Genomic DNA, 14275 nt, shown 5'->3' with positions numbered 1-14275 from the left:
ATTAAACTGCCAAACTGTTGTAGACATCAAATAAAAGTTTGTGCACATGCTTTGTAAATAATAATAAACTATATAGATATTAGTTATTTTTGTGCTGAAAGCTTATCTGCGTACTTTAGTCACTCAGTCACATCCAAATCTTTGTGACCCCAAGGACTACAGTCCGCCAGGCTCCTCTGTCCATGGAATTCTCCAGGCAAGAATACTGGAGTGGGTTGCCATTCCCTTCTCCAGGGGATCTTTCTGATCCAGGGATTGAACCCGTATCTCCTGCACTGCAGGCAGATGCTTTAACATCTGAGCCATCAGGGAAGACCTTTGAAAGCTTAACCTCACAAGAAAAAAGATGACCACATTTCAGTGAACACGTGTATACACAGAAATTTCTGTAGACACAGATCCATGATTCAGGGTAGAGATCAGGTCACTTGTGTCTTTAATAACCCTCACAGTACCTAGATTAATACTAAGTCCATAGCAGACACTCAAAATGCTTAAACTGTATTCATGATTGCTATGAAATTATGATCCTTCTTTGATCAGAGGTATATGGTGGCATGACTATGAGTGGAAATGCAAATCTCTTTGGGGGACACCTAGTAATGCAGCAGAAATAATGCTGGAATAGAGGTCATGTGAGCATAGGCAATTAAGCATGGTCACTGCACTGTACATTCGGTCACAAACAAAAGGCACTGAACGTGGAGGAGAGGTCTCTGTGAGCATCTTTAACAACATTTGAGGTGTGTCTCAGGAACTGAGTCTCTGTCTGGGAAACCTCAAAACTTCTTTGTTGGTCTTTCTCCGATATAGCAAGGGGAGCTGCAGAAAATGAACAAATCTCTAGGGGACTTTGCAGATTATTTTATTCACAACAGTTTTCAACTTGTTCCTGTCTCCTTATCACAATTGTGGCTTCAGGAACTGATAAACACAGTTATTTTAGGTTTGGCTGAGGAGGACAAACTAGATTATTTAGAAGCTAATGGTCCTGCTCACCTAGGATAGAATGATGACAATATCCATACAATGATCCTCTCGGTTAAATAACCTTTCCCTCCCTTTCTACTATAATGAATGTTTGCCCTGAATATTTTTTGAAATAGCTCTTATGAATACTAAGTTTTTGGATCACTTGCCTTTAATTACAATAAAATGACAATCTATGTGCAGTCTCTTAGATAATAAAATGAACACTGAATATTTTACGTTTAGATCATGCTTTATAATGTGCAAATTAATTATGCATATGTATGTAATTTGCATGTGTATTCTTCTCCTCATTTGATTTTCACAAAATAACTAATGGTTGGACCAGTTATACAACTTACAAAATAGTACTCAACTATATACAGCTCAGGTTTTCTGATTTTACTTTCAGCATTATTCTACCTTTTATAAACCACAACTACAGGTACACAGGTATACAAGTACCAGGTGCATTAAATATAACTTCTGATTATCTGATAATTGAATTTAGCTATAATTTAAATAGTCTTATTAAGTGCCAGAACAGTGGATCTTCAATTTAAAATTTTTCCACTTAACTAAAAGACTCAATGACTTTATAGTTTTGAAATCACTGTTACATGCATATAAGAAATATTAACCCTAAGAAAAGAGCTGTAATCACTTTAATTCACTCATAGCAAAGTAGAAATCACAACTACATGCAAATTCAGTTATAGAATGGGGTGGAGGGTGGAGCCTCAGAGCCAATTAACAGTTTCATGCTATGAATATTTTTAATCAATAATATATTTTTCAAGTGCCAATGATATAGATCCAAAACAGCATATTAGGTCCTTTTTATATATAACATAGGGGATTCCCTGGTGGCTCAGATGGTAAAGAGTCTGCTTGCAATGCAGGAGACCCGGCTTCGATCTCTGGATCAGGAAGATCCCCTGGAAAAGAAAATGGCAACCCACTCCAGTACTCTTACCTGGAAAATCCCATGGACGGAGGAGCCTGGCGGGCTATAGCCCACAGGGTCACAAAGAGTAAGAGACGACTGAACGACCGACACACAACACAACTCCCAGGTGCCTCAGTGGTAAACAACCCACCTGCCAATGCAGGAGACTCAGGTTTGATCCCTGGGTCAGGAAGATCCCCTGGAGAAGAAAACGGCAACCCACTCCAGCTTTTGCCTGGGAAATCCCATGGACAGAGGAGCCTGGAGGGTGCATTTGGTCACAAACAAAGGCACTGAATGGTGGGGAGAGGTCTCTGTGAGCATCTTTATGGTCTATGGGGTCACAAAAGAGTCAGACATGACTTAATGACTAAAACAGCAACAATATATAACATAACTCTCTTAGTCAACTATGCCATTTCTTGCGTATGAAACCATGATCATATACACATATACATGAAACATACTGTTGTTACAGATGGAAACATGAGCATACAGTAATTATTTCCATCACAATGCTATGTACTTTTTCACATATCAAAAGCATGAGGTGGTGCTAAGCAGTTTAAGATAAATAATGGGCATTTGAAAAACAAAACCTTCACAACTTTGTCTGGGGGGTGATATAATTTAAAAATTTGTCTTTACATAAAATGCACCAGGACAGTAAACATTTCTTTAAAAAGTATCATTGACCATAAATGTTCAAAATGCTCTTGTGTATTCTCTCACAAGACATATCTTAGTGTAGAAACAGTTCGTTTATTTTCTTTAGAGATTTCTTTCATTTACAGAAAACTCTCAATACTTTTATTGAGAAAACTATTAAAAAAAACACTCAATGAACAATTTTAACACATTTTCCTAAGTAAATAAATGTCTTTGTAAAAAAGGTTTCAGAGTAAATGGAGAATACTGGTTTCTATGTTAATTTCTGTTTCTTCATGAATAAACAACTACATGTAAAGAGTGTTCTATCACATACCTTCCTAGTGTGGTTTGCTTCTCAGGCTTAATATTTCCTGCCTTCGTTTGGTATGAAGAAAAATTCCAGGTTTTTTCCTTTCCTGTTTAATGCCATTATATAGACACTATTTTAAAAATGTGACTAAGAGGCCCCAAACTTAAACAGAGTCCTCCTTCTTTAGCAAGTAATTGTTTAACCTGTCATGTTAAAATTAAACAAGCCCACCTGACAATTTGCCATACTTGATAAAGGGACCAAAAAAAACCCTTCTAACATACATTCATTCAATTCACTTAATTGTTCAAATACCTTTCTCTTCTTTTAAAGTAATCCATCTGGCAAGATCCATAAATATATTTAAGCCACTTATATAGGTCAGCTAATATGGGTGATGCTTTTTTAAGCACCATCTGACGAAGCACATTCTGCATTCCGCTAACAAAGTTACAGTACAAAATAATATTTTAATCAAGCCCAAAGAACAATAACAGATCTGACTGCTGGGCTGATAATCGTCTTATCACACCGTGTGAAACCTAGCTCTAATATTTGACGGAGCCTCCATTACTTGGCAGCCCATTCTAAAAAAGGCCAACAATGGAGAGAGAATGAAGTGGAGTGTGCAAGACCTCCGTATCTACATAAAAGAGATTAGACGCGACAGCGTTCCATTTTACAGCTCAATCATATTGTGTTAGCATGCGCTTATCCGAGCGCGGACGAAATTGAAAGAGAAATAAAAAAGAGTCAGGCAGATAGGAACCAGAAAAGCGAGGCCTGAGCAATTTCCAAGGATATAAAAGGATGCTAATGGCGGGGCCCTGTCATTCTTAAAAAGGGCTATTAGGGCACCATCATCTGTTCTGGTGCCCTTATGCTCCTTCAACTAAAGTCAAGCATTTTCTAAAGCCCTTGTGATCTTTTTGCTTCTAGAGATAAAGTATGGTCATGTTTCAGAACAACACACTTTCCATTTATGTGATTTATTAAAGTAAGTCAACTAATTCTATTTACTGATTTAAAAAAAAAAAAAGAAACCCACTCCCTATGTATTTTTCTTCAATATTTGCTTTTGTTGAATTTGTCACTTTTTTACGGAGCAAAAGAAGTATATGAAAATACTTTCCCAGCAGTGCAGAAAGGCTATGATGTTATCTGAGATGCTAAACTTGATTTTGAAAAAGCGTGTGGGTCTACATGTGTGTGTGATTCCACAATCTGAGAGCAGCATACAGAGAGCAAAGGCTTGGATGTTAGTATATTTTTTTTAAAAAAGATTTCACTTAATTTTCACATAAGCATTAAAAGCATAACAGTTTTGAAGTGAAATTTCAGTTCTGGTTTGGCTTTAATTCCAGCCCTGACCCCAGTGATCAGGACTAGGTCATGGTATCAGAAACACATTTTTACTTTTATCGAGGCAGAAATGGGACCTCCATCTTTATAATCTCTTAGGCGTTACCCTCCCACCCTACATGGCACGCTGCCGCCGGGCCCAGGCAGCCCGAACCCGGGATGCACATAGCGCAGCTAGCTCGAATCACAGCATCTTTCTCTTCCACCTCAGAACACTGCCTGGCACGCTCACTGTTAGCATTTCAGCGAATGCGTGGTTTGCTAATCCCTCTCTGGAAAGCCAAGAGACTCCTTGCAATCATTTAAAACGCCCTCCGGGTATCACGAAAACCAGAGCTGTGAATCATCCGCGCACAGCAACCTCCTCTGGCATTTGCTGGGCAGAGAGACTCACGTCAGCCCCCACCGATTCTAAGCCTCCGCTTAAGACTGAACACATAATCGGACAGCAATTGTTTCCACCACTGGAAATGCTGTTACTCATAGTTATTTAAAGTTACTGTCTTCACAGAAGTCACCAGAGCCCCTTTACTGTGACAAGTTCCTCTGTAAGCTGACATTTCTACTTAGATACACAACTGGACCCACAAATTTATCACTGACTTATCCTGACCGGAGAGCATCAGCAGGCATTGTTGACTTCTTGGTCGTCTTTATGGAATGTCTGCACAGTTTCAAAATACGGGCTTAGTAAAATTTCTGAATTCGAGGAGAACTGGGGCAAAATTCTCTGAAAGAATGGGCGGTGTGGAGTCACAGTGACATAGTCTTTGATGCTGTTGCTATGAATAATGGTAACATTATCGCTATTATTTTGAACTTATTCTCTCCAAGGTGATCAACTGAGGAACTAAAATACACAGATTCTACTCCAGGAAGCAATGATGAATATGGGCTTTGAAGGCTCTGGACACATTTGTGAACCTGTGGAAGTGCTTTTATTAATACCTCCTTCTGCCCCAGATCTCCCTATCTTTGAATTATGGATAATAATGTCTGATTCCTGGGTTAGAACAATGGTTCTCAACTGGGGAAGAAGCGGGTGATTTTGCCCCCTCAAGAGGACATCTGGCAATGTCTGAAGACATTTTTGTTTGTCATAACTCAACGGTACCAGAGGATGGGAGAGGGTAGAGACCGAGGATGTTGCTAAATTCCCTACAAGGAACAGGACAGCCCCCACAACAAAGGGCTACCTGGTTCCAAACAACAATTGTGTCAAGACTGAGAAACCCTGGTTTAGAATAATGCTATTGTAAATTTGTGACAATATATGTGTGTGCATATATAAATGCTGGGGGAGGAAATGGCAACCCACTCCAGTATTCTTGCCTGGAGAGTCCCATGGACAGAGGAGCCTGGTGGGCTACAGTCCATGGGGTTGCCAAGAGTCGGACACAGGTGAAGTGACTTAGCAGCAGTAACAGCATATGTAAATATAAATGATATACTATATATTGGTTATTTTAAAAAGTATATGTGGACTCTTCAACAAATCTTAGTTGTGTTTCTTTCTAAATCCCTTTATTAACACTTTCTTTCAAATAAGCTTTCATATAATTGTTTAGGCAAATTCCAGCTTTGTCCCCTGCTACCATTCCCAATGTCTTACCATCTTTTAGGATATTCTATTCTTTCTTTTTTTGCTTTTCCTGAAAATCTGTCAGCTGTGATCATAATCCAAACGCAAACCAACCATCCACACGATCAAATTCTCATCTTTCTTTTAGATGTAGTGACCCTTGTGGAGGTATCTGCTACAGACCACACTCCAGCTCACCTATTTAACTAGTTTTGACCTAATTTGGGGTGCTTTATTAACAAACAGTGTAAGACAAAGTAGCTGGTATAATACAGAGTGATGTTTAAATTAGTTTACAATTTGCTTGGCCTCATCTAGAACTGCAGCGAACAAAGCCATTCAGAAATGTCAGCTGTGTTCCCAAGCACTGTAACAAATTGTCGCCTGAACGCTGCACACCTAATGACTTCAAATTAGCTTCACTGCGATATCGCCTGACAGTTCGTTACGACTGTTAGCAACATAGCTGGCGTATCATGACCAATAAATTGGTTTCAGTGTGGGCTGGGAAAGGGACTTCCATCAATTTGATTAAAGAAATTACTGTAGCATTCAAAGCATAAAGACAAACTAGTTTAAGGAGACAGAAATAAGTTCACTCTACCAAAGAAACATGGCTCATCGTCCAAAAATTTGTGTGTAAACTATTTGAAGATCAGAGTTCAAACAGACAATAATTCAAGTAGACAACTAAAATTCTTAAACCTTGTGATCAGGTAATATGTTCACTGATCTAAGGATGAGACGGTCTGGAAAGAAAAGTCACTGGATATTTTAAAATACTACTCTTAAGTTAACAGAACAGAAAATTTATGTTAGTTTAACATTTATTTTTGTAATTTATGTATAAAATCATGGTAAATATCTCATTGTAAACCAAAGCAATAAGCAACTATGAAAAGCAATTCAGTATAGATTGCTACTACAAATGACAAAATGAGTGATTTTTAAAAGGAAAAACGGGATCTAGACTACTCTTGATAAAAACCATTTTTTAAAGTGAAGAGAAAAAGCCAAAGTATTTTCTTAGGCTAAAACAGACTTTAAAAGGAGTAAAAAATATTTTAACAAGTTACATTCTATTTATCTGAGGTTGGCAATAATAGTACCTTCAGGTGTGAAAAAATAATGAACAAGCATTCAAGATGGTATAACCATAAAAAGATTTATGATTCTATTAGGATAGGAAAGCTCTAAATTAAGTATGACAAAGACAAATGTAAAGGTTTAAAAAAAATCCTAATGAACAGGATTTCCCTGGAAGGCCAGTGGTTAGGACTGTGAGCTTTCACTGCTGAGGATGTGAGTTCAATCCCTAGTTGGACAGCTAAGATTCTGTATGCCTTGCCGGGTGGCCAAAACAAATAATATATAAATTTTAAAATATATAAATTAAAAAAAAATTTTTTTTAACTCCTAATGAGAAAACTGTGAATTGGCCTAAATCAACATATACACCCTAGGGGATTAATTGCAAAATTTTCTTTTTCATTTCAGAAAAGGTACCTGGAATATGCTTCGCCCATCCAATGATAACCACCAGCTCTCGATCGGCCAAGTCACACAGTGTAGTGAGGGCTTTGATGTCACTGTCGGGGACGGTAGGGTCAGGCATGGCATAGATCTTCTCCGGTTCAGCCACCAACAAATGTGAGACAATCTTGTTATCTGCAGGATCAGACCAGAGCACTCCAGGATCACTAGAAGCATCATTTCTCTTTCACACATGCTAAACTAGGTGGTGTTTTGAAAGGAAAAAAAAAACAAAGCCTCGAATAGCCTATAATCAACCCCAAATATTCCATTTATGGTTCAACATATGTATATTAAGGTGTTTCGGAAAACCCATAGCACGAAATAAGCCGCTGCAGTTGTGATAGTTCTCTGCTTCTCCTTGGCTTTACCTGCCTTTGCTGGAATGAAGCATCTGTCCTGTAATGAAATTTTTTATAGCAAACAGATAAGAGGAGTTAGACGCTTTCTGGGTTTACTCTTTGATTCTTAAGTGGGATTTGGGGAAGTAGATTAAATAGTATACAGCAGTTTTAAAATAAAACTCTATGTAAACCGCTGAAATGTAGAAGGCAATGTGGGAGGCAAAGATCTAGTGCCCGTAGACCTAATGGGCATGAAAGTCATTAATTGTCCTAAATCCTTTAAAAAAGAGCAAAGGTCAGAGCCCTTCTGCCTGGGTGAATTACTGACTGTATAACTCTATCTCTGTGGGATGCCAGGAGATATCTTTCCTGACAGGAATATCTTTCCTGTCTCCCTCTCCACACACCCAGCCCATCTTCCAAATAGAGTCAGTTTCCAGAAAAACACTCCTTAACTTAAATGTGACAGTGTTTTCTCTTCTGAGCGTCTAATTCTTCAGTCCTCTTTTTTCATCTGTTGTCTTTAGTTCACTCTGGTTCAGATTTATCTGTCTGAAATTTGTGATATATGTTTTTAAAATCCTTCATAAAGTAAACACTAGAGACAAATGGAAAGCATCACATCAAATGTGTTTTATCGCTTAGGGCCATGTGAGAGTTTATGGAAGGGGTTATAAAGCCTTGCTAACAGAATGAATTTTCTTGTTGGCCCTATTTCCAATTTTTACACGTAGTTTTAGATTTGATACTTTCTTCTAAGTGAGGAGATACAAATAGGTAAGAATAAACCCAGATATTTCAATATTCTACATCTTATTAATTTAGAAAACTAAGGTCTTAAATGGGATCTTCTGAGTCAAGCCAAAGAGTCTTCTCTGTTCACTGTTTGCCTTTTCCTCTAAATTTTTAACTTTTTAAACTCAAAATGAAAAGACTTCATATACCTTAGAATTGAAAACAAAGCTTTCTTTTTGTCTCCTTTAACAACAAGAATTCTTATCCAAGCTGTAATTTTTCTGATATAGTTTAAATTTTTATTACTATGACTGCCACATGAATTTTTTTTATTTCAAATTATAAACATCAATATTCCCTGGCAGTAATATTCAATTACTATCAAATTAAAAGTACAGATTTGGGAGGAAATATTCCCAAATATCACATTTTGTAGAAAAAAATTAAGATCAAATAGATATTCTTTTTTTTTTTTTAATTTGCAGGATCTGCAGAGAATGGCATTTGTTTCTCGTATATGCTACAGAAACAACATCCTGTTTTTTAGTTATGCTTGGAAAAGTTTCTGCTTTCATTGCTCTGACATTGCAACAAAACCTGTCAGCAACTACTAGATTCTCAGGACTAGAAGGAAATGCAATAATAAAGGGTCCAAAAATGTAACTGAAGGAAACAGTGATTCGAGTTTTTTTTAGTACCGGGAAAATGTCACCTGTTTTTAGCCAAGTCAATGGATAGTTGACCAGAGGGGCCAGAAAAACCTGGTGGAGGCTTAGAAATTCCTATCATTCAGAAAATGGAATAGCTGGCAGCACTGTTTCGAGGTGAAGCTTATTTAATGTTTCCCTAATTAGAATCAATAGAACCCAATTTTCATTCTTGGGCTTTTGTAGAACACAGACAATCAGTCAGGCTCCAGAAATCTCCCCCAGCCACTTCCTCAGCAATGCCGGTGCCCAGTGTCTTGACACTTATCTGACAGGATCTGAAAATTAAGTTTTATAAATGTTTGTTACCAAAACACACTAATTGGATGGACTAAGGAAAATTAACACAGAGGCCTTAAGATAATGAGTAATGATTTATTAGGAGTCCTCTTTTATCTCACACCAGTGGAGCTCACTGAAATTGCTGTAATCTCCTTCAAGGTACTTGACAAGCCTCCTCCCCATTTCCCAGGTTTGTGCTGAAAACCATAGATGTTTCTCTACCCTGTGGACTTACGAATGGGCTGGTGCTCATTTCTCTCTCAGTAGAGGAAATCATCAATGGTGTCAGTCAACGTTCATAGAAAATGAATGAGAAATGGCCTGTCTGGACATTTACTGAATCCAGGAAAACGAAACCTCTAATGAAATTAAGCATTAGTGTTTATTGCATTTTATTGTATTATCAGAAAGTTTTTTATTCTAATGTGCAAAATCTGCTTAATGCAGTCCTAGATCGTATTTGCAGAATGCCAAACAGCTTATGCAGGCTGAGGAGAAGATGCCAGATTGGACAATTGAAGGTATAATCAACATAATGTTTTTTGGAAAGGCAAAAGGAAACTATGCCATATGTTCACTTAAGCTTTAATTTTATGTAAAACTGGTTGTTTTTCCTTTGACATAGCTAAAATGTCCTTTCATTTACAGTTCAGGGTCTGTTTTATTTATTTAACAGATGCCCATATGCTCACATGGATGACACACAGCAGCGCCCCCTCCTGGAGAGCCCGAAAGAGGACAGTTTTTTTTTTCTCTCTTGCCCTGAAAGCTGATCAAAAATGACCTGTGTCTTTTCTAGAACTGCTCTAGCGGCAACTTCCTCTGGTGAGGGCCGGTTGTGTCTTCTGAACCAGAGACAGCTACATAGGAGAACTGTTTCCATCGCAGCACTTTTCAGTGCCTCGCAATAAACTCTATGCATAAACATCCTAAGAGGTTAGCTTTTTTGCATTACAAGAAGCTGCCCATATGTGAACCTTCACGTTGCAAACTTTCAAAGTCTGGCCTGAGTGAAGCTGTAGCTTGCCCTGGGTCTCCTATCACTGACGACCCTGCAGCTCTACCATCTCCCACCGCCTGTCCCTCCTCCAATCAGCAACTCTTCTCGCCTCTTCACTTGATGCCAGCCTCTGTATGCAAGCTATTGTACTGTACTTCTGCCTTTTTCAACATAGTGTAAGAGTAAAAATGTTTTCTTTTTGTGTCTGTGTCTGATGTGTTATTTGTGTGAAAAGTACTATAAACCTACTACAGTATAGCGCTACATAGCTGTGTTAGTAGGGTACCCAGGCTATTTGCTGGACTTATGAACAAACTGGACTTACAAATGGACTCTCGGAATGGAACCAGTTGGTCTGTAAGGGGCTTACTGTACAGCCATGAACTGATTTTTCAGAAACTGGAACACAGTTAACTGCCTTGATCTATATTCTACCTCTTTAAAAAGACGTATCTATATTCTAGTTAATGATGAAGAGGACAGGGCTTGCATTTTAGCTATGTACCCGTCACCATTTTAAACTGCAACTGGACATTATCAAACTATGGGCTTTTAAAAAATAATTCATAAAGCCCATAAGGACATCTGAAATGGAACCACCAACCTATGCTTGTTATTAGTAGGACTCAATCTTGTTTTAATCTATTGCTGGTTGGTGTGTTAACCTTCCATAGCTCCAAATTAATGAGGCTCCTAATGTATTTTCATTGGGAGGTTGAACAGTCAAACTCATTTAGTTAGTGAAAACTACAAAAATCACTTTCTTGTGAAATCTGAAGCTAACAGCCCCAATGAACTAATGATCATGGTACGATCAGTTTTATGTACCTCTGAAAATAAAGATAACCTGTAAATGTAAAAGTCGCACCATATAAGCTATGCCTTAGTATGCGTATGTTTCTACAAAATGACTAGGTTAAAAAAGGGGGGGGGGAGGGGCAGGAGGGGACAAGAAAGCCATGGGGGAAAAAGATAATCAGCTGAGTTGCCATTGCTCTTCAAAGGCAGTCCCTGGGAATAAAGCCACAGAACCCCCCCCACCCCCTTAGGGAAGAGAAGCCTCATTGGAGTCAGCAGGAATGGGCATGCCAAAACTGATGTACCTAGAGCAGCCAGCTGGGAGGACATCGTGTGCTGGAAAGCCAGACGTGTCTGCTGTACTTACATGGCTTTTTGGCGGGCTGAACCAGCTGGGGGTTCAGGTATGGGCTGTTCTCCGCATCTATTCTGCGCTTGTACTTCTGCCGACCTCCACGTACTCTGTCAAGACGCACTCCTGTGGGCAAAGACAGGCACTGACTTACTGTTGAGGTAAGTATCTTAGGGACCAGTCAAATACATAGAGGTAAACAGAATAGAATGCTGAACAGTCCAGGCGGATTAGAGGAATGTTTAAAAACAACGAAAAAAAAAGTGATGGTTAAGCCAAGATTGCCAGAAATTGGAAACCAAATCTGGAAGAGATGCCCAACCTGAAAGACATGTATCCAAGGCCATCAGAATCACCTACACACCAAAGAAAAGGCACCTTTCTTTGAGAATTAATACAAAGAAACTGGAAATTGGTGCTAATGTTGTTTCCTCCATTAGCAATGTGTATTCTCCTCATCATGGGCTTCCCCAGAGGCTCTGTGGTAAAGAATCCATCTGCCAAAGCAGAAGACTCAGGTTCTATGCTTGGGTCGGGAAGATCCCCTGGAGGAGGAAATGGCAACCCACTCCAGTATTCTTGCCTGGAGAATCCCATGGACAGAGGAGCCTGGTGGGCTGCAGTCCATGGGGTTGCAATAAAGAGTCAGACACAACCTGGCGACTAGACAACAGTCCTCTTCATCAGTCACCCCTGAGAGCTCAGTGTGTGGGCTTGAGTAGATGGGTAGATCCAAAGCTGCCCGATCCACCCCAGTCTATCAGAGGACTGCACGTGGACCTGTAGAAGTGAAAACTTCCCCGTGCCGTGGAGAGCAGGAATCCCACACACGGGATGAGATCCAAGGGCCGATCCATGTTCTAACGTGAACATGTCTCAGGAGTGTGTTATTTACATCTTGGCGCACATCTGTATTTTGCTTAATTGAGAGACTACAGAGAGCAGGTTTGGACTGAACACAGGAGAGAAAGAGGGGAGTCCTGAAAGAATACAGGAGGCTAGGATGGTGAAGAAGGGATTTGTTAAGAGGGCAGAGATGAAGCGTGAAGCTAGAAAGTAGGCAAAAGGAGACTGACAGTAACACTTTTTCCCCAAGAGTGATGGATTGGGTCAAGATTCAGGCAGGTTTTGCTGGCAGTGGATCAACAAGATTAAGGAAAGGAACAAAAGGAAAAGAAAGGAATTAGAAAGAAAGAAATGTCTCATTTACATGGGGGAGTGGTGAGGAAGAGCTTGCTAATAACCTGGTTTCCAGTCTATAATTACAAAGTTTAGGGTATAACCATATAAATCTTTACCAAATAAAGAGACAATAACTTGGGAGTAAAGAGAAGGGTGAGAGATTCTTTCTGTGGTCTTAGGTTGTACCTTAGCTGATTAAAAAAAAAAAAAAAGTATTAACACTCTCCATTAATAAGTTCAGCCAAACAGTTCATTTATTTTGGTATTTCTCACATACATACAAACTGTTTAGGAGATAGTTTAACAGCATCCTCAGTATTATTATTTTACTGAAGGACCTCTCAGAGCTTTTAACACAGAGATAAACTCTGTAAAACTCTCAGAGGGAGATACAGACTATGCAATGTCTTGCAAGCCAATATCACAAAGATCCTGTTTTGGAAACATTTATCAATATCATGTGGCACATGTGCATTGTGGGGTAACTGAGTTGTATGAAACAGTTCGGGAAAGGTTGATGTATTTCTTTGTGAATCCTGAAGGTGAATATATGCACTGAAATGTTAAAGGTGATTATCAATTCATGAGCTAAAGAAAAATACAAGTTTTCATATTATCTTAATAATACCACTTTAAGAGTTGACTTCCTTTTAGAGATACACACAAACACACACTTGGTTCTAGATAAAGCCTGAAATGTCAAATTGAAACTTCTGAGCATAGTTTAAATGAAATCAAGAGAAAACTTCAAGAGCCAGGAGAGTAGATTCAGATAAATAAATACCCAAAATTGAAGAAAGTAGGTATGGTATCTAAGTATTTAGGGGCTTCCCCAGTGGCTCAGACAGTAAAGAATATGCTTACAATACAGGAAACCAGGGTTCGATCCCTGAGTCAGGAAGATTCCCTAGAGAGGGAAATGGCAATCCAACCCCACTCCAGTATTCTTGCCTGGAGAATTCCATGGACAGAGGAGTATTTAATGAAAACAATAGTGCTAGTGAGTCACAAAGAAACTGTATTTCTTTTTTTTTTTTGAAACTGTATTTCTTGACTGTTGCTTTTAAAGTACTTTTGAGCCTATAGTAGAGTTTTACCCTTTTGAGTATCTAATTTTTAATGTTCTATTTTTATTGTGTCTATATTTACTAAAGTTTAACACTTTCTCCCTTTTTCCCTTTTTAATTCATGTTTTATGTTTTTCATTTCTTTCCTTCTCCAAGATGGTTTTCCAATTTACACAATGTGTCCACATTTTACTTGTTCATCTGAGATCCATTCAAATGTGTTTCATCATTAAGAGTTTAGGAAATTCAAAGCATACATAATTAAGAGTGGTATTATAGCACGTTTGACATCTAAATCCAACACAATGCGGACATTAATGTGATACGATTAAAAGTGTAAAAAGAAGGCAGGATGAAACAAACAGAGAGAGAAAGACATGGCAGACTGAAGCTAAGAAAAGGAGAAAACATTTAAAAATAACCAAAATTGTTAGAACCCATAAAGCTTGACA

At 38.6% G+C, this 14275-nt stretch overlaps 1 protein-coding gene across 10 annotated transcripts in view; it reads right to left on the bottom strand.

The window, feature by feature from the left end:
• The window catches only part of ESRRG (estrogen related receptor gamma), a 674161-nt gene that overhangs the window by 57679 nt on the left and 602207 nt on the right, over nt 1-14275 (bottom strand). For all 10 annotated transcript variants that reach the window (XM_043485932.1, XM_043485924.1, XM_043485925.1 and 7 more), the window contains 2 exons: nt 11590-11700; nt 7330-7491 (listed from right to left, as the gene is read on the bottom strand). In XM_043485932.1, coding sequence (XP_043341867.1) covers nt 7330-7491; nt 11590-11700 — 273 coding nt within the window. The remainder of the gene's footprint in view (nt 1-7329; nt 7492-11589; nt 11701-14275) is intronic.

This window comes from Cervus canadensis, chromosome 13 (assembly GCF_019320065.1).
Source record: "Cervus canadensis isolate Bull #8, Minnesota chromosome 13, ASM1932006v1, whole genome shotgun sequence".
NCBI lineage: Eukaryota > Metazoa > Chordata > Mammalia > Artiodactyla > Cervidae > Cervus > Cervus canadensis.
Note: the sequence above shows the minus strand (reverse complement) of the source record. Positions and strands in the feature narration are given on the sequence as shown.